Here is a 19,071-nt window from a genome sequence, read left to right on the forward strand (position 1 = left end):
ATTGTGGGTGGTAGTGTTTAGAAGAAGTTTCTACGCAATCCATGATGGAGGGTACATAAGCTTCGGCCTGGCCGAACTTACGGCCGTATATACTTGTTTTTTTTTTTTTTTTTTTTTTTAATTTTAACACATTTGCGATTTCGGCCATCTTAGAGGCATTTTGAGGACTTGTTTAAAAAATATATTTCTGAATTTCAATTCTTTTTTGATTTTGTTTTATAATTGTTGTAAGTTTTCCATTAAAAAAATAAATCTGGTTTTAACAACGCTTTGTGGATATCTCAAAATGTGGAGTAAAATTTAGTTAAATTTTCGTGCGATGTAGTTAATTCTTCCTATAAAACAGTTCACTTTTTTTCGGTACAGGGCTTCAATACTTCGTTTAGTTTAATTTAATTGTTAATGGCATACAAGTGGAGTCTTGAGCTTTTTTGATTTTAAACAAAGGTTCAATATCTCAACATTATTCCAAAAACGTTTTTCTTTATGTGAAGAAAAGTTTGGCGATCTTCAAAGACTTGCGACATGATAGGATTGTTCAAATTTCAAAAGTTATTAGTAAAAAGAAGTGATGCAAATTCAATACAACGGCTATTGAAATGGTGAACATCCGTCCTATGACAAGCCCATGCTAAATTCATTGCTTCTGCTGCAATTTAGCACCACTTCCGGATCCAAAAAGAACATTTCCACTACATTTTTTGCCAAGTTTTTTTTATTGGGATGTATTATCATTTTTATTAGACATTTTACATTACTAATAGTTTTTATTATTTTCTTATATAAATTTTGTCTGCAATTTAGCAATATCGTCATTTCAAAGATGGAATACGAAAAGTCGATTTTGTTCTGGCATTTAATACACAAATCGATAACATGGAGAACATCAAAAAAAGGACAATTTTTGAAACGAACCTCGAAAAAGAAGGCCTACATCTGGAACGAGATATTAGTCAGCACATACATTTTGTAAAGATACATATACCCAATGAAGTTTTGTATCGATATGCGGAAATTTTAAAAGTTAAGCTACCAATGATAACGGTGAGTATCGATGGCATTAAATAGATTTTTTCTATCCAAAAAAGGATAATTTACAAAGGACGCCGAAAAAATTGTATATCGCAATTTTGTTTTCACACTATTTTGATTATAGAGCATCCCAGCACAAAAAATTGGAAGTTCTTCCAAAAGCACAACTTTAAAATCACTTCCAGAAGATGTACTCCCAATGATGTTCTTTGCAAAGCCCTATAGACTGCAAAGGAAGAGAGATATGTTTGTACGAATTTATTTCGGCATTAGCCTGCTATCATGTAAAACTTTTTTTCGGAAGGTTATTTCTATATGAAATTTTGTAAATTTTTCTATAGAACTTTTTTCAAAACTTTATTTCTATAGAAAATTTTGTGAAAATTTTATTTCTATAGAAAATTTTGTTAAAATTTTATTTCTATAGAAAATTTTGTCAAACTGAATTATGTACGTATTTAATCGGTCTTGTTTAATTTAATATATACCACGTATGGACTTATTTACAAATTAGAAGGTGGTGTTAAGAGGTTTTAAGATACCTTGCCATCGGCAAGCGTTACCGCAACCCAAGTAATTCGATTGTGGATGGCAGTGTTTAGAAAAAGTTTCTACGCAATCCATGGTGAAGGGTACACAAGCTTCGGCCTGGCCGAATTTATATATACTTGTTATACCCTCCATCATAGGATGGGGGTATATTAACTTTGTCATTCCGTTTGTAACACATCGAAATATTGCTCTAAGACCCCATAAAGTATATATATTCTGGGTCGTGGTGAAATTCTGAGTCGATCTAAGCATGTCCGTCCGTCCGTCCGTCCGTCTGTTGAAATCACGCTAACTTCCGAACGAAACAAGCTATCGACTTGAAACTTGGCACAAGTAGTTGTTATCGATGTAGGTCGGATGGTATTGAAAATCGGCCATATCGGTCCACTTTTACGTATAGCCCCCATATAAAGGGACCCTCAGGTTGGGCTTGTGGAGCCTCTAACAGAAGCATATTTCATCCGATCCGGCTGAAATTTGGTATATGGTGTTGGTATATGGTCTCTAACAACCATGCAAAAATTGGTCCACATCGGTTCATAATTATATATAGCCCCCCATATAAACCAATCCCCAGATTTGGCTTGCGGAGCCTAAAAGAGAAGCAAATTTCATCCGATCCGGCTGAAATTTGGTACATGGTGTTGGTATATGGTCTCTAACAACCATGCAAAAATTGGTTCACATCGGTCCATAATTATATATAGCCCCCATATAAACCGATCCCCAGATTTGGCTTGCGGAGCCTCAAAGAGAAGAAAATTTCATCCGATCCGGCTGAAATTTGGTACATAATGTTGGTATATGGTCTCTAACAACCATGCAAAAATTGGTCCATATCGGTCCTTAATTATATATAGCCCCCATATAAACCGATCCCCAGATTTGACTTGCGGAGCCTAAAAGAGAAGCAAATTTCATCCGATCCGGCTGAAATTTGGTACATGGTGTTGGTATATGGTCTCTAACAACCATGCAAAAATTGGTTCACATCGGTTCATAATTATATATAGCCCCCATATAAACCGATCCCCAGATTTGCCTTGTGGAGCCTCTAAGAGAAGCATATTTCATCCGATCCGGCTGAAATTTGGTACATGATGTTGTTATATGGTCTCTTACAACCATGCAAAAATTGGTCCACATCGGTCCATAATTATATATAGACCCCATATAAACCGATCTCCAGATTTGGCTTGCGAAGCCTCAAAGAGGAGCAAATTTCATCCGATCCGCCTGAAATTTGGTATATGGTATTGGTATATGGTCTCTAATAACCATGCAAAAATTGATCCACATCGGTTCATAATTATATATAGCCCCCATATAAACCGGTCCCCAGATCTGGCTTGCGAAGTCTCCAAGAGAAGCAAATTTCATCCAATCCGGTTGTAATTTGGAACATGGTGTTAGTATATGATCTTTAACAACCGTGCCAGAATTGGTTCATATCGGTCCATAATTATATATAGCCCCCATATAAAACTTTCTCCAGATTTGACCTCCGGAGCCTCTTGGAGGAGCAAAATTCATCCGATCCGGTTCAAATTAGGCATGGTCGCTACAAACCATACCAAAATTGGTCCAATCACACAAAAATTGGTCCATATCGGTTCATAATCATGGTTGCCACTAGAGCCAAAAATAATCTACCAAAATTTTATTTCTATAGAAAATTTTGTCAAAATTTTATTTCTAGAGAAAATTTTGTTCAAATTTTATTCGGTTCATAATAAAATGTTCATCATTGTCAAAATTTTATTTCTATAGAAAATTTTGTCAAAATTTTATTTCTATAGAAAATTTTGTTCAAATTTTATTCGGTTCATAATCATGGTTGCCACTCGAGCCAAAAGTAATCTACCAAGATTTTATTTCTATAGAAAATTTTGTCAAAAGTTTATTTCTATAGAATATTTTGTTAAAATTGTATTTCTGTAGAAATTTTTGTCAACATTTTCTTTCTATAGAAAATTTTGTCAAAATTTTTATTTCTATAGAAAATTTTGTGAAAATTTTATTTCTATAGAAAATTTTGTTAAAATTTTATTTCTGTAGAACATTTTGTCAAAATTTTATGTCTACTTTGTCAAACTGAATTATATACGTATTGGATCGATCTTTTTTGATTTAATATATACCACGTATGGACTTACATACAATTTAGAAGATGGTGTTAGGAGGTTTTAAGATACCTTGCCATCGGCAAGCGTTACCGCAACTTAAGTAATTCGATTCTGGATGGCAGTGTTTAGAAGAAGTTTCTACGCAATCCATGATGGAGGGTACATAAGCTTCGGCCTGGCCGAACTTACGGCCGTATATACTTGTTTTTTTTTTTTAATTTTAATACATTTGCGATTTCGGCCATCTTAGAGGCATTTTGAGGACTTGTTTAAAAATATATTTCAGAATTTCAATTCTTTTTTTGATTTTGTTTTATAATTGTTGTAAGTTTTCCATTAAAAAAAAATAAAATTTTGAAAAAGTACCGTTATTTTTTGCAAAATCCTATCGAGGCACTGCGCGACACCCCCAACCTTCACTGAAAATTTCATGCAAATCGAAGAACTTATACCCAATTGTAAAAAGTCGGGCAAAGTAGAGGTCCCCCTTCCTGTTAAAATATCAGAACATCATGTAACCCATATTTATTTTATAACCTCTGCCAAGTCCTCTGTTAATTTCAAGGAAATCGGAGAAGTTTAGTTTTTTCACTTTAAAAAAGTCGGACAAAGGGGAAGTCCCCTTCCCCGACTAAATATCGAAATATAGAGTAGTGGATCGGACAATTTTGATTGTAAACTTTAAATACACCGTGAAATTAATTACAATGGTAATCTTTGCTAGTCTTCGAAAAAACATTTGGTATACATGGTGATTCTACCCTCTTTAATTGATTTAGATTTAATACCTTCGATATCATTATTCGTTTAATTAACATTTAATTTGCTTTATTATTTCATTTAATCATACTTAATTGCTGTTTATAAAAATTATTTTATAGACAAGTCTAAAATAATATAGTAAATACATCTATATACTACGTAAAAAATCACATTCATCGAGTATGAACATTCATACATACATATATAAACAACCTACGACATTTCCTATGAGCATCTAACTACATACATACAAACAAAAGATGGGTGAGTATATTTGTTTAGCTAATAATCAATCACCATAATTAATAACCACCGGCATAGGCTGATGAAGAAGCTGAAGCAGAAGCACTAGCATATGCACCAGATTTTCCATGTCCGCCACCACCACCACATTTGTTTGTCGGGCATCCACCACTGCCATTATTTCCGTCTGAGAATCCTGGTCCACCAAAACCGAAAGCCCCACTACCAGCTGTGGCAAAACTAGAAGCACTACTGAAAGCTCCAGCACCAGCACCAGAGAAATTTGGTATAAGAGAAGCAAAACCGTTACCACCGTCAATTCCAGGTCCTTTGTGGCCAGCTCCGGATCCTCCAGGTCTGCTTCCTCCTCCTGGCTTAGAACCGTAGCCACCATGTCCTCCAGGGCTTCCATCAAAGCCGCCAAGACCTCCATGACCACCACTTCCAGGTTTACCACTATAGCCACCTCCTCCACCAGCGGCACCACCACCTGCTCCACCACCAGCACCACCACCGGCACCACCATCTGCTCCATCTCCAGCACCGTTACCATAACCACCTTGATTGCCAGGGCCACCGCCGTAACCACCATCTCCTCCTGGGCTGCCGGGACTTCCGGGTTTTCCATTATAGCCCCCTACACCGCCGTGCCCTCCTGGGCCACCACCATATCCACCAGCTCCGGCTCCTCCTCCACCGCCGCCACCAAAACCACTTGGACTTCCAGGTCTGCCACCATGACCTCCTGGGCCACCACCATATCCACCAGGACCGGCGCCCCCACCGCCTCCGGCTCCTCCACCGCCTCCGGCTCCTCCACCGCCTCCGGCTCCTCCACCACTGCCGCCACCAAAACCACCTGGGCTACCGGGACTTCCAGGTCTGCCATCATGACCATATCCACCAGCACCGGAGCCACCACCGCCTCCGGCTCCGCCGCCGCCGCCACCACCACCACCATAACCACCTGGGCTACCTGAACTTCCAGGTCTTCCACTATAGCCACCTAATCCACCATGACCTCCTGGGCCCCCACCATATCCACCTGCTCCGCCTCCAGCCCCACCTCCTCCGCCTGCTCCACCCCCACCGCCGCCACCGGCACCACCATAACTTCCGTCGCCACCGGGACTTCCAGGTCTGCCACCAAAACCGCCTTGTCCACCCGGGCCTCCATATCCACCTGCTCCACCTCCGGCACCACCACCACCACCTCCTGCTCCACCACTACCGCCTCCAGCACCGCCACCATAGCCGCCGTATCCTCCTGGACCAGCAGGTTTTCCACTTTGGCCTCCTACTCCACCATGTCCTCCAGGTTTGTTGCCATATCCACCAGCACCACCTCCACCTCCTGCACCACCTCCTGCACCACCACCATAACCGCCATCTCCACCTGGACTACCGGGACTTCCAGGTCTGCCACCTAATCCGCCATGACCTCCTGGTCCACCATTATAACCACCAGCACCGCCACCGCCTCCGGCACCACCTCCGCCTCCAGCTCCACCGCCACCACCACCATAACCGCCATCTCCACCTGGACTACCAGGACTTCCAGGTCTGCCACCTAATCCGCCATGACCTCCTGGTCCACCATTATAACCACCAGCACCGCCACCGCCTCCGGCACCACCTCCGCCTCCAGCTCCACCGCCACCATATCCACCCGGGCTTCTACCAGGTCCGACTGGGCCACCATTTTCGACAGAACTAGGGAAAGTTATTGGACCACCACCATAACTGCCAGGTTGTTTGGATCCTCCACAAGAACCTCCTCTGCAAGGTGAAGGATTTGGATTTACACCTGGATGCCAATCTGAGGGGCTACCTATAGAGTTAAGATTAGGATCAGCACTTGGTTGCCATGGTTGATTTCCAGTTGCTGGTGGAATGTAAGATACATCAGGTTTTTTAATAGGGCTGCCAGGTCTATTGGCTTTACCAGAACCACTTGGTCCACATAATCCACCATTACTGCAGCCACCAGGGCCGCTAGAAATGCCACCATGAGCACCGGCAGAGATTCCAACACCTACTTTACCTCCAGATAAGAAGGGATTACCCGATTTTCCAGGACCACCAGGACCTCCACCAAAACCAAATCCAGCTCCCCCACCGCCGCCTCCACCAAAGCCACCACCACCAGCGTGTAATTTACCAACTCCATCCAAAATGCCTCCAACAACACCGGCTATTCCATGCTTAAGACCATTCAAGTTGATTTCTTTGTGTATACTAATCCCACCTCCAGGCAAGAATGGATTTCCAGATCCACCACCTGCATTTCTACCGCCACCTCCTCCTCCACTGCAACCACCATTGCATCCACCGCCAGCACTTGAAGAGAAACTACTGGCACTAGCACTTGCAGAAGCGGAGGCTCCTGCACCACCATAGCCTCCAGCCATTGCTGAAAAAAATAACACAATATTCCATATTAATCGATATCTGGCATAATCCATTAATATTTCTTTCCCGATTACTTACCCATATGACTTGTGGCCAAGAAAACAATTAACGTTAAACCTTGAAATCTCATCTTTTGCCTTAAAATGGCACTACAGCTTCGAAGCTGACTAGCTCGTGCCATGTTGGAATTCGAATTGTAATGACCCCATCACTTACAGTGTGAATTTATACCCACCAACAAATGCCATTTGGGATTTGATCAACAATTTTATTACTAATTAACCCAGTCTAGGTTCATCTTAATGAAATTCCCTACCATAGTTCTCGGTGCAAGTGAAGGAGGAGGTGTATTGTTGCAAATACAGTTCATCCACTCTATAAGTTTCGCTGCATTGACAGCAGTACTGGGAAACAATGACTCCAGCTTTTTTGCAGGTCATACTAGCAGCGTGGGTATTTTGCATAGAAATATGGGAAATACCTAGAAAGACAACAATAACAATCATTAGAATAGATTTTGTTCTACGATTAACACGATTTTCATTGAACAACACTCTTTTTTTAATCGAAACTAACATCGATTCCAAAATACATTTGCAGGTAGTTAATGCCAGACATTGTAACTACTGGAAACAGTAGAGTTTTTTGGGGTTTTTGCTCATGCAAATGATGGTGAATCATTACGTTTTGAGGTTTTTCGTCTGATGCGGTTTTCCAAAATATGACGTTTAGCAAAAATCCATGACGTCTGGATTTTTTGTATTTTGTATGATATAATATTATCAGAGAAGGGATAGATTATTTATTTTCCAAAAAATAACTGTGACCGCCTGTTTATATGTACGCATGACCTTACGACTATTCCTCATTTTAATTAAAGTACACCGAAAAAAATAGGTACGATTGAGTAAGAAGAAGTACATATGACTGAGAGTTAAAATCTGCTATGAATTGATTACAAAATTTAACGGAAGATGGTATTTTACAACATAAAATTATGGATTATATATAATTTAGTTTAATTTTTATGAATTTTGACGTTGAAAATACTTGTATACATATGGTAGATTTCGGCTATACCCCCTTAGAACATTGTATATACTGATATTCTTTTGTGGGGAGCGAAAATTTAGACAAACGGCATTTTCTAAAAATGTCTCTTTAAAACCACATTAAAAGTCAAAATCGTCGCTTCTATTTCGTTCTTGAGAAAAATTGTTTTTCGTTGGGCCCAATATATTAGCTTTATCAAAGAATGCGAATTCTTCGTATAGAGGGTGGTATAGGAAAAGATTATTTTGTTCTACATAGTCAAAACATGTTGTAAGTAATCAGTTATTTCTCAACTCCAACACCTATCTACAAAAACTTTGACTTTTTGGAAGAAACCTACGACAAAGAGAAAGAAATTCAATTGAAATACAAAAACCTATAAAACGTGGGTCAAAACCCGGTTTTCGATACTAACCGAAAATGCCTATTTTTCGCAATCCAGTTTCGGTTTGTGCAATTGAATCTGTTTATTCGGTTGACGGGTGTCGGTTTTGGACACTATAGATTGACCGTCGTTTCAGAACTCCCACATTTCTCATCAGAACCCTCTACTTGCAACAAAACTATCAATCACTTATCAGAATAAATTCGGACAATGTGAATTACATTCGAATATCCTGGAAAAAGGGTTTTGATCGTCGAGTTAGCCTTCATAAATTTGCACATACATACAACTTTTACTTTGCCAAAGTCATATCATCAATTTGAGTGCAGTTGGCTTGGCTTTTTTTTGAGCACGCTTCCTCTTTCTTTGTTTATTGTACCCTCCACCATAGGATGAGGGTATAATAACTTTGTCATTCCGTTTGTAACACATCGAAATATTGCTCTAAGACCCCATAAAGTATATATTCTGGGTCGTGGTGAAATTCTGCGTCGATCTAAGCATGTCCGTCTGTCCGTCGGTTGAAATCACGCTAAATTCCGAACGAAACAAACTATCGGCTTGAAACTTGGCACAACTAGTTCTTATTGATGTAGGTCGGATGGTATGGCAAATGGGTCATATCGGTCCACTTTTACGTATAGCCCCCATATAAACGGACCCCCCAGATTTGGCTTGCGGAGTCTCTAAGAGAAGCAAATTTCATTCGATCCGGCTGAAATTTAGTACATGGTGTAAATATACGGTCTTTAACAACTATACAAAAATTTGCCCACATCGATCCGGCTGAAATTTGGTACATGGTGTTAGTATATAATCTCTAACACCCATGCAAAAATTGGTCTATAATTATATATAGCCCCCATATAAACCGATCTACAGATTTGAACTCCGGAACCCCTTGGAAGAGCAAAATTCATCCGATTCGGTTGAAATTTGGTACGTGATGTTAGTATATGGTCTCTAACAACCATGCAGAATTGGTCCTTTTCGGTCGATAATTATACATAGCCCCCATATAAACCGATCCCCAGATTTGTACTCCAGTGCCTTTTGGAGAAGCAAAATTCATCCGATCTGATTGAAATTTAGTACGTGGTATTTGTATATGGTCTCTAACAACCATGCAGGTATTGGTCCATATCAGTCCATAATTATATATATAGCCCCCATATAAACCGATCCCGAGATTTGGTTTTAGAGCCTCTTGGAGGAGGAAATTTCATCCGAGTCAATTGAAATTTGGTACATTGTGCTAGTATATGCCTAATATATATAATAATATATATATGCCTAACTAGGTTCATATCGGTCTATAGTTATATAGATAAATCGATCCCCAATGACACAAAAATAATTGTATATAGCCCCCATATAAGCGACACACATATTTTAATTATGGCTCTCTAAGTACCGTTCAAAAGTCCGTATCGATTCTAATTATTTTGTAGACTTACCTATACATGCCTTTTTCGTCTAATATATATCACGTATGGACTAACTTACAATGTTGTTAAGAAATTTTAAGATACCTTACCATCGGTAAGTATTACCACAACCCAAGTAATTCGATTGTGGATGACAGTCTTTCGCAGAAGTTTCTACGCAATCCATGGTGGAGGGTATATAAGATTCGACCTGGCCGAACTTACGGCCGCATATACTTGTTTTGTTAATGTTGGTTTCTTCTTCAATCATAATTATGTTAAAAAAAAAAGAATAATTTTAAGGAAAAAATTTCAGCTAAGAATGTTTGAAATTATATCAGGACAGATTAAATATAAGTGGAATTTACTTATGACCATAATTGATGTAAACTTTACCCATTTAAACGAACTAGTTTGTGAAAATTTTGAATTTAGTAAAATTGTGTACTATATTCGTATAAAACTTTCTTTCTCAGCTTTAGTTGAAGTCATTAAAGTAATACAAATTATATTTAAACAAAAGAAAAAAGTTTTGAATTAATCTTAAATCAATGAATTTTCATGAACTAAAACAAGTAAGGAAGGTCTTAAGTTAGGCCGGCCGACTTTGTTAAACTACACTTTAATAATAGGTTTATGTTCCCATAGACATATATTTAAATCTGAACTCATTTGGCTGTTAAAAAATCTCTAGACGTTCTGGGGCGGAGCACAATGTTAGTATAAAACCAATAAGTCTAATGTCTGGTGAGGCCGACTATATTATACCCAGCACCATATTGTACACTGTTAGAAAAATATGTTTTTAATATGTTCCGATATAAACAAAATGTGTTTCGGGCACAATTTTTAAACACAATATATTTAAGTGCAAACATGTAATGTTCCTAAACTAACACAAAATGTTTGGGACACATATGTTAATATGTTAGAATATATTATGTTTGGGGCATGAATGTTTCATAAAAATAATATGTGTGAATGTAAACATATATAAATTTACAAATTTCGAGTAAACATATATATGTTGTGATACTTTATTCAAAGAGCGCCAGAGAGAGAGAGAGAGAGTTAGTATAGAGAAATAAATAGAGATGGAAACCGGGACGGTTGAATAAAAAGATATCAACATAACACAGCGATAGAATGAAATGAGAGCAATTTCTGTGAAACCGCTTGTATGTTTGGTTCGGAAAACTGTTTCATGATAAGGCCAAACATTTTATATGCTTAAGTCTAATTACTATTTAATTTGAATATTAGAATGAGTATTCAGAATAAAGAGAATATACATTCGGAACCAAGAGAATAGACATTTGAAAGAAAAAACAGCATATTTGTATTACAGAAAAAGATGCGAAGAACTCAAAAATTTCGTGGAAGTGAAAATTATGTGAGGGAATGAGCACAATCTTCTTTGGGGAATTCTTCCAAACATATACTATTTTTGGACTCAAAATGCTTCCAAACATATAATACGCTCAGATAAAACAAACATATTAATGTTTCTGCAGTATCCAATAATATATGTGTTTCCTGCAAAATATGTTTGGAACATATGTTAGAGAAGCGATTTTTTTTGAGGGTGTAGATCTACATTTTCGATACCATCTTAAAATCCTTCAGAGACTTATATGGGAACTATATCTAAATCTAAAACGATTTCAGACGGACATGGCTAGATCAACTCAAGGGTCGACACTGAGCATTATTGCCAAAGTCACCATGTGTCTATCTTGTCTCCTTTTAGGTGTTGCAAACATATGTACTAACTTATAATACCCTGTTCCACAGTGTGGCGCTGGGTATATTAAAGTTAAATAGGCTATAGAAATTTTGATTGATTTTTTCTGAGGATAGTGGATGGCCAAGAATTCAAATTTGTTGGTTTTGTCAACCCTAGAGATGGTCCGAGTAGCAATTTTGTTGGGTTTTTCTACTGTCAAAAAGTGTTAAACGTCGAAAATGTCCATATACCTGTATAAATCGTTCTTTTTACGAAGAAAAGTTCTTTAAAATTTTTCATAGTTTGTAAGAAAAAACTTCGTACTTTTTGTGAAAAAGTTTCATACTTTTAATGTACATCCAAAAATACTCGTTTGGCTGCGACTTTTTCTTTTTTTTTTTTTGCTGGGATATATTTCGAAATTAATGTTTGTTAATATTATTTGTTGAACTAATTTCAGATTCCGGGACAACACAAAATCTATGAAAACAATACAGTGGACGGCAACGAAGATACGCTTTATGAGAAAATATTTAAGTGTATAAAAGTTAAAAGGGACAAATTTCCTACCAAGTCAAAATGCCTTTATTCTGAATTTCAACGAAAATATCATCGCATGTAAGTATTTTGTACCCAGAGAAGGGAAATCATCACCTCAAACCTGTTTCATGAGCATAATGTTTTTTATACCCTCCACCATAGGATGGGGGGTTTATTAACTTTGTCATTCCGTTTGTAACACATCGAAATATTGCTCTAAGACCCCATAAAGTATATATATTCTGGGTCGTGGTGAAATTCTGAGTCGATCTGAGCATGTCCGTCCGTCCGTCCGTCTGTTGAAATCACCCTAACTTCCGAACGAAACAAGCTATCGACTTGAAACTTTGCACAAGTAGTTGTTATTGATGTAGGTCGGATGGTATTGCAAATGGGCCATATCGGTCCACTTTTACGTATAGCCCCCATATAAACGGACCTCCAAATTTGGCTTGCGAATCCTCTAAGAGAAGCAAATTTCATCCAATCCGGCTGAAATTTGGTACATGGTGTTAGTATATGGTCTCTAACAACCATGCAAAAATTGGTCCACATCGGTTCACTTTTACGTATAGCCCCCATATAAACGGACCCCCAAATTTGGCTTGCGAATACTCTAAGAGAAGCAAATTTCATCCGATCCGGCTGAAATTTGGTACATGGTGTTAGTATATGGTCTCTAACAACCATGCAAAAATTGCTTCACATCGGTACATAATTATATATAGCCGCCATATAAACCGATCCCCCGATTGGGCTTGCGGAGCCTCTAAGAGAAGGAAACTGCATCCGATCCGGCTGAAATTTGGTACATGGTGTTAATATATGGTCTCTAATGACCATGCAAAAATTGGGCCACATCGGTCCATAATTATATATAGCCCCCATATAAACCGATCCCGAGATTTGGTTTTGGAGCCTCTTGGAGGAGCAAATTTCATACGAATCAGTTGAAATTTGGTACATTGTGCTAGTATATGGCCGTTAACAAACATGCCTAACTAGGTCCATATCGGTCTATAGTTATATATAGTCATCAGATAAATCGATCCCCAATTACACAAAAATTGGTCCATATCAAGTTCATAATTGTATATAGCCCCCATATAAGCGACCCCCATATTTCAATTCTGGCTCTCTACGTGTTGTCTAATATATACCACGTATTGACTAACTCACAAATTAGAAAACGATGTTAAGAAGTTTTAAGATACCACAACCCAAGTAATTCGATTGTGGATGACAGTCTTTCGTTGAAGTTTCTACGCAATCCATGGTGGAGGGTACATAAGATTCGGCCTGGCCGAACTTACGGCCATATATACTTGTTTTTTTTTTTTTGGACGGGGAATATTTAACATGCTTGTCTATGTCCGAGACAAGCATCGGAAGACATAACTAATAGAATTTGAATTGAAGATATGACTCGCGTTGGGCTTGGAGAAAATATATTTTCTCTGCTTAAAACAAAATCTGATTCAACAAGTACATATGTTACGTCCGTACGCTCACTATCGAATTACTTAGGTTGTGGGAACACTTACCGAATTAAATTTTTGGATCGTTTATATGGGACTATATATAATTTTTGACAAATAAAGACGTATTTGTTGCATGGTTGGTAGAGACCAGAGACTAAGACCACGCACCACCAAAAACCAAAAATTGTGTATTGGCTATACACGGCAGTGGTTAGACCTATAATGCTATATAGTTTTGTAGTCTGGTGGCCGGCACTTCACCAGCCGACAAGTTTAGACAAAGTTCAGCGTATGGCGTGCTTGTGTATCTCAGGTGCATTCAGCAAGACAGAAACAAATGCCCTTAATGTCATACTGCATCTATTGCCTTTAGACATTTTGTCCAAACAGTCAGCTGTGGTCGGAAAAAAGTTACGGTCACAGTTCTATCCTCAAAATAATGCCAGATGTGCCTAACGTAGTGGATTACACTTTGGCGAGACCACTTTTCGACAAAAAGTTCGAGACTCTAATTCCCAACAGTGAGGCGTGGTGTACACGGACCCCGGGGAATAAAAGATATATAGATTTCTACTCTGATGGCTCCAAATTGGATGGACAAGTGGGTTTCGGAGTATATTCTAATGATCTGGAACTTCGAATAGCGAAAAGATTACCTAATCACTGTAGTGTTTTTCAGGCTGAAATATTGGCAATAAGAGAGGTGGTGAATTGGCTGAGAAGTAATGTTCCAAGCAATATTGGCATTAATATATACTCAGACAGTCAACCTGCAATAAAATCCTTGGACTCTGTGTTAGGTTAGGTTAGGTTATGTGGCAGCCCGATGTATCAGGCTCACTTAGACTATTCAGTCCATTGTGATACCACAGTGGTGAACTTCTCTCTTATCACTGAGTGCTGCCCGATTCCATGTTAAGCTCAATGACAAGGGACCTCCTTTTTATAGCCGAGTCCGAACGGCGTTCCACATTCCAGTGAAACCACTTAGAGAAGCTTTGAAACCCTCAGAAATGTCACCAGCATTACTGAGGTGGGATAATCCACCGCTGAAAAACTTTTTGGTGTTCGGTCGTAGCAGGAATCGAACCCACGACCTTGTGTATGCAAGGCGGGCATGCTAACCATTGCACCACGGTGGCTCTCTGTGTTCCTCAACTCGAAAACGGCCATCGACTGCCGCAAATCTCTCAATGAGATGGCTGACCAGCACAATATTCATCTAATATGAGTGCCTGGCCATAGGAACATACCGGGGAACTGCGAAGCAGATGAGCTAGCAAGGCTAGGAGCTACCTTACATATTCCAGGGGAACTAGAATCTGTTGGTATGCCTCTGGCTACCTGCAAGCTCTTACTGCGTGAGAAGGCTGTCATGATGGCAAATGTTCGATGGGAGAATTGCAAGGGTTGTTACGACATCAAGCAAATATGGCCCCATTTAAACTTAAACCGCACACTAGATATGCTTGTGTTCTCGAGACGCCAGATATCACTACTATTGTATGAGCTGTCATGATGCGGAGGAAAAGGAATCAATTAAACACCTCTTGTGTGAGTGTCCTGCATTTTGTGCAAAGCGCAAGCAACTTTTAGGCGCATATAGTTTCAGATTACTGGCGGATCTGGAAAACGTTAACTTAAGCAGTCTGCTAATGTTTTTGGAACAATCTGGTTGGTTCAACAAAGAAAAATAATCACGAAGGTTCAGCGGTTAAAACTAGAAGTGCCCATATGTAATAGTTACTTTTAGTTAATGTTGTATCACAATGGACTGAATAGTCTAAGTGAGCCTGAATCTTATTCGGGCTGCCACTTTAACCTAACCTAACCTATGACCATGCAACAAATTTCAACCGGAAGGGATGAAATGTGCACCTTCAAGAATCTCTGGAAATCAAATCTGGGGATGGGTTTACATATAATTATAACCCGATATGACCAATTTTTACCAAATTTCACCTGGATCGGATGAAATTTGCTCCTCCAAGAGACTCCTTAAGCCACATCTGAGGATCGGTGTATACGAAAAATTTGTGCCATATCGGTCCATAATTACATATAGACCCCATATAAACTCCACACTCAAAAAAAAAAAGTTTACTTGGATACAAAGATTTTGACCTTCCCTTAAGGATTTTGGTATTGATTCCGAGCCAAATATGCGGCTTCTTTAAAATAAAGACATTTTTTAGCGACCTATCTGGCTTTAAATCTAGGACCAATAAATTTAAAATAAGGATACATATCTCATTTATAAAATTTTCATTATCTTTTCGCGGTTTATTAATAAAGATACTCACGTACAAATAAATGCCAGTTTAAAAATCCAAATTATAACGGATAGTTCAAAGTACAAAATGTTTCCAAAAAGACTTTAAACCAAAGACGGTAAATTCTCAAAATAAGTCGTAGCTATATTTGAAGTATTTTTATATTAAATCTAAAGTTTCAATATATCAGTTAATTTAAGGACAATTTCTTTAAATCAAAAATGTGTTTCTTTACTTTAAGGAGAATAAGGCTTAGTTCAAAGACATGTGATTTTAAAGGAGGGACGAACATTTACAAAATTTGTGTCCTAAATTTAATGAAAAAAGTTTTGGAAGCAAAGATTATAAACTTAATTTTAATTAAAATTTCATTATGTTAAAGAAATTTATCCTTAATATTTTGTAAATTTCTCAATCTAATATGTAAGTTGCGTAATCTTTAATATCATGTAAATATTTTTTTCAGAGCATGTTGGATTTCCTTTTTTTAAGTGATGCATAAACCATTTTACGCTATTCAAGCAACCATTTTAATTTTTTTTTATATTTTACTGAACATAAAAGATAGTAAAAAGAAACAAAAACCTGATTCCGATACACATCTTCTCAAAATGGGGATTTTAGGTGATATATACACTGGAAAACATATTGCTGTGAGCCAAAAAATGTCATGTTCCTAAAACACACATGCCAGTTTTGCTTAGCATAGAATACGAATTTCTCTGATATAGAGTTTTTTTCTTGTCCACAAGTCTATAAACTTTTCAATGAAGTCAGTTTGCCTTATGCACTAAAAAAAAAGTACTGACTTCTTATGAAAGGTTATGCAACCTAAATTTTAGGTCATGGAATTTACACAATATTAAGCGCAAATTTCTTTAAAATAAAGAATTTTTAATTAAAAGAAAGTTTGTAATCTTTGATTTAAAAGTTTCCTTCTTTAAGTTTAGAACACGAATCTTTGAAATCCCTCTACCCCCGTCAAATTTGCATGTCGTTGAAGAAAGGCAAATGTTCCTTAAAGTAAAAACAAAACATTTTTGATTAAAAGAAATACGAGAAATATATTTTTAATTATTATTAAAGATAAAAAAGTTTCAAATATGTTATACACTGAAAAAAAAATCCATAGTTAAACTAAGGCTAAATTTAACTTATTTTTTTTTTAATTATATTTTTCTAGTTAAATTTTATTATTATTTTTTTTTTAATTTTCCACAGCCCCAATGAAATTTTAGTTTTTTTAAGTATGTATATAGTTTTTTTAAGGTATGTATATATAAAGTTCAATTACCGTACACATAAGTTCAATATGAACTAACAGGTTGACTGATAAGTCCCCGGTCTAACAAAGAAAAACACATTTTTTTGTCAAAATTTGTTTTTATTATTCAACATAGTTCCCTTCAAGAGCGATACAACGATTATAACGACCTTCCAATTTTTTGATATCGTTTTGCTAGTACTCCTTCGGTTTTGCCTCAAAATAGGCCTCAGTTCCGGCGATCACCTCTTCATTGCAGCCAAATTTTTTCCCTGCGAGCATCCTTTTGAGGTCTGAGAACAAGAAAAAGTCGCTGGGGGCCAGATCTGGAGAATACGGTCTGTGGGGAAGCAATTCATGAATTTTTGCCATCGTTCTCAATGACTTGTGACACGGTGTGTTGTCTTGGTGGAACAACACTTTTTTCTTCTTCATATGGGTCCGTTTTGCCGCGATTTCGACCTTCAAACGCTCCAATAACGCCATATAATAGTCACTGTCGATGGTTTTTCCCTTCTCAAGATAATCGATAAAAATTATTCCATGCGCTTCCCAAAAAACAGAGGCCATTACTTTGCCAGCGGACTTTTGAGTCTTTCCACGCTTCGGAGACGGTTCACCGGTCACTGTCCACTCAGCCGACTGTCGAGTGGACTCAGGAGTGTAGTGATGGAGCCATGTTTCATCCATTGTCACATATCGACGGAAAAACTCGGGTGTATTACGAGTTAACAGCTGCAAACACCGCTCAGATGCATCAACACGTTGTTGTTTTTGGTCAAATGTGAGCTCGCGCGGCACCCATTTTGCACAGAGCTTCCGCATATCCAAATATTGATGAATGATATGACCAACACGTTCCTTTGATATCTCTAAGGCATCTGCTATCTCGATCAACTTCATTTTGAGGTCATTCAAAATCATTTTGTGAATTTTTTGATGTTTTCGTCGGTAACCACCTCTTTCGGGCGTCCACTGCGTTCACCGTCCTCCGTGCTCATTTCACCACGCTTGAATTTTGCATACCAATCAATTATTGTTGATTTCCCTGGGGCAGAGTCCGGAAACTCATTATCAAGCCAAGGTTTTGCTTCCACCGTATTTTTTCCCTTCAGAAAACAGTATTTTATCAAAACACGAAATTTCTTTTTTCCATTTTTTTCACAATAACAGAAGTTGCTTCACAAAAGACGCTCTATCTCACAAACTAATTGACTTACAGACGTCAAATTTTGACACGAATCATTTGAAGGTTGGTACTATATAAAAATAATATGCATTTAATACTAGCGATGCCATCTATGTGTCAGACCTGGGACTTTTCAGCCAAAGAAAATTTTCGTACGATTCCCAAAAATGGTGAGAATGAACTACAGTATGATTAAAATGGTCATGATTTGGCGCTAATGATTTCCGTCTTAAGTTTAGTTAATTTTGTCTTCTATGAGAGGGTGTAATTTCGTGAGTTGTAGTTATAAAGTACACCAGGGCATTAAATTTTCCTGGTTTTAACAACGCTTTGTGGAAGTCTCACAATGTGAAGTATAATTTAGTTCAATTTGTGCACGAGGTAATTCATTCTTGCTATAAAACAGTTTACTTTTTTCTTTGTAGGCTAAGACTTAATTTAATGATTTTGTATTTTTGGTCTAAAGTTTATTGCTTTGAATTTACGGAAACATTTTTTTCTTTGCAGTATCTGTTATAATTTGGGGTTTTAAATTAAAATTTATTGGTACATGAACAACTTTGTTAATATGTTATATTGAAAAAAAATGAAAATTCAATATATCAG

At 37.7% G+C, this 19,071-nt stretch overlaps 2 protein-coding genes across 5 annotated transcripts in view; one reads left to right on the forward strand and one right to left on the reverse strand.

The window, feature by feature from the left end:
- LOC142228228 (anoctamin-2-like) overlaps positions 1–19,071 on the forward strand; it is a 46,540-nt gene that overhangs the window by 4,635 nt on the left and 22,834 nt on the right. For both annotated transcript variants that reach the window (XM_075298605.1, XM_075298606.1), the window contains exons 2-3: positions 805–1,044; positions 12,179–12,336. In XM_075298605.1, the coding sequence (XP_075154720.1) occupies positions 805–1,044; positions 12,179–12,336 (398 nt within the window). The remainder of the gene's footprint in view (positions 1–804; positions 1,045–12,178; positions 12,337–19,071) is intronic.
- On the reverse strand, positions 4,500–7,350 carry LOC142228229 (uncharacterized). Of its 3 annotated transcripts, none has more exons than XM_075298609.1 (3): positions 7,206–7,350; positions 6,235–7,128; positions 4,500–6,078 (listed from the first exon to the last, which is right to left on the reverse strand). In XM_075298609.1, the coding sequence occupies exons 1-3, from the start codon at positions 7,306–7,308 to the stop codon at positions 4,775–4,777; spliced, it is 2,301 nt and encodes a 766-aa protein (XP_075154724.1). In that variant the 5' UTR covers positions 7,309–7,350; the 3' UTR covers positions 4,500–4,774. The 3 variants fall into 3 exon arrangements, with proteins under 3 accessions (XP_075154724.1, XP_075154723.1, XP_075154722.1); XM_075298608.1 differs by having other exon boundaries at positions 4,500–5,520; positions 5,557–7,128; XM_075298607.1 differs by having other exon boundaries at positions 4,500–7,128.

The sequence above is a fragment of the Haematobia irritans genome, chromosome 3, assembly GCF_050003625.1.
Source record: "Haematobia irritans isolate KBUSLIRL chromosome 3, ASM5000362v1, whole genome shotgun sequence".
NCBI lineage: Eukaryota > Metazoa > Arthropoda > Insecta > Diptera > Muscidae > Haematobia > Haematobia irritans.

What these genes read in the sequence shown, in the direction of transcription:
- LOC142228229 (XM_075298607.1), bottom strand. Translation starts at nt 7,308, where the DNA reads ATGGCACGAGCTAGTCAGCTTCGAAGCTGTAGTGCCATTTTAAGGCAA. An exon ending in CTTGGCCACAAGTCATATGG is followed by an intron (nt 7,129 to 7,205) that starts GTAAGTAATCGG and finishes TATTTTTTTCAG; the next exon opens with CAATGGCTGGAGGCTATGGT.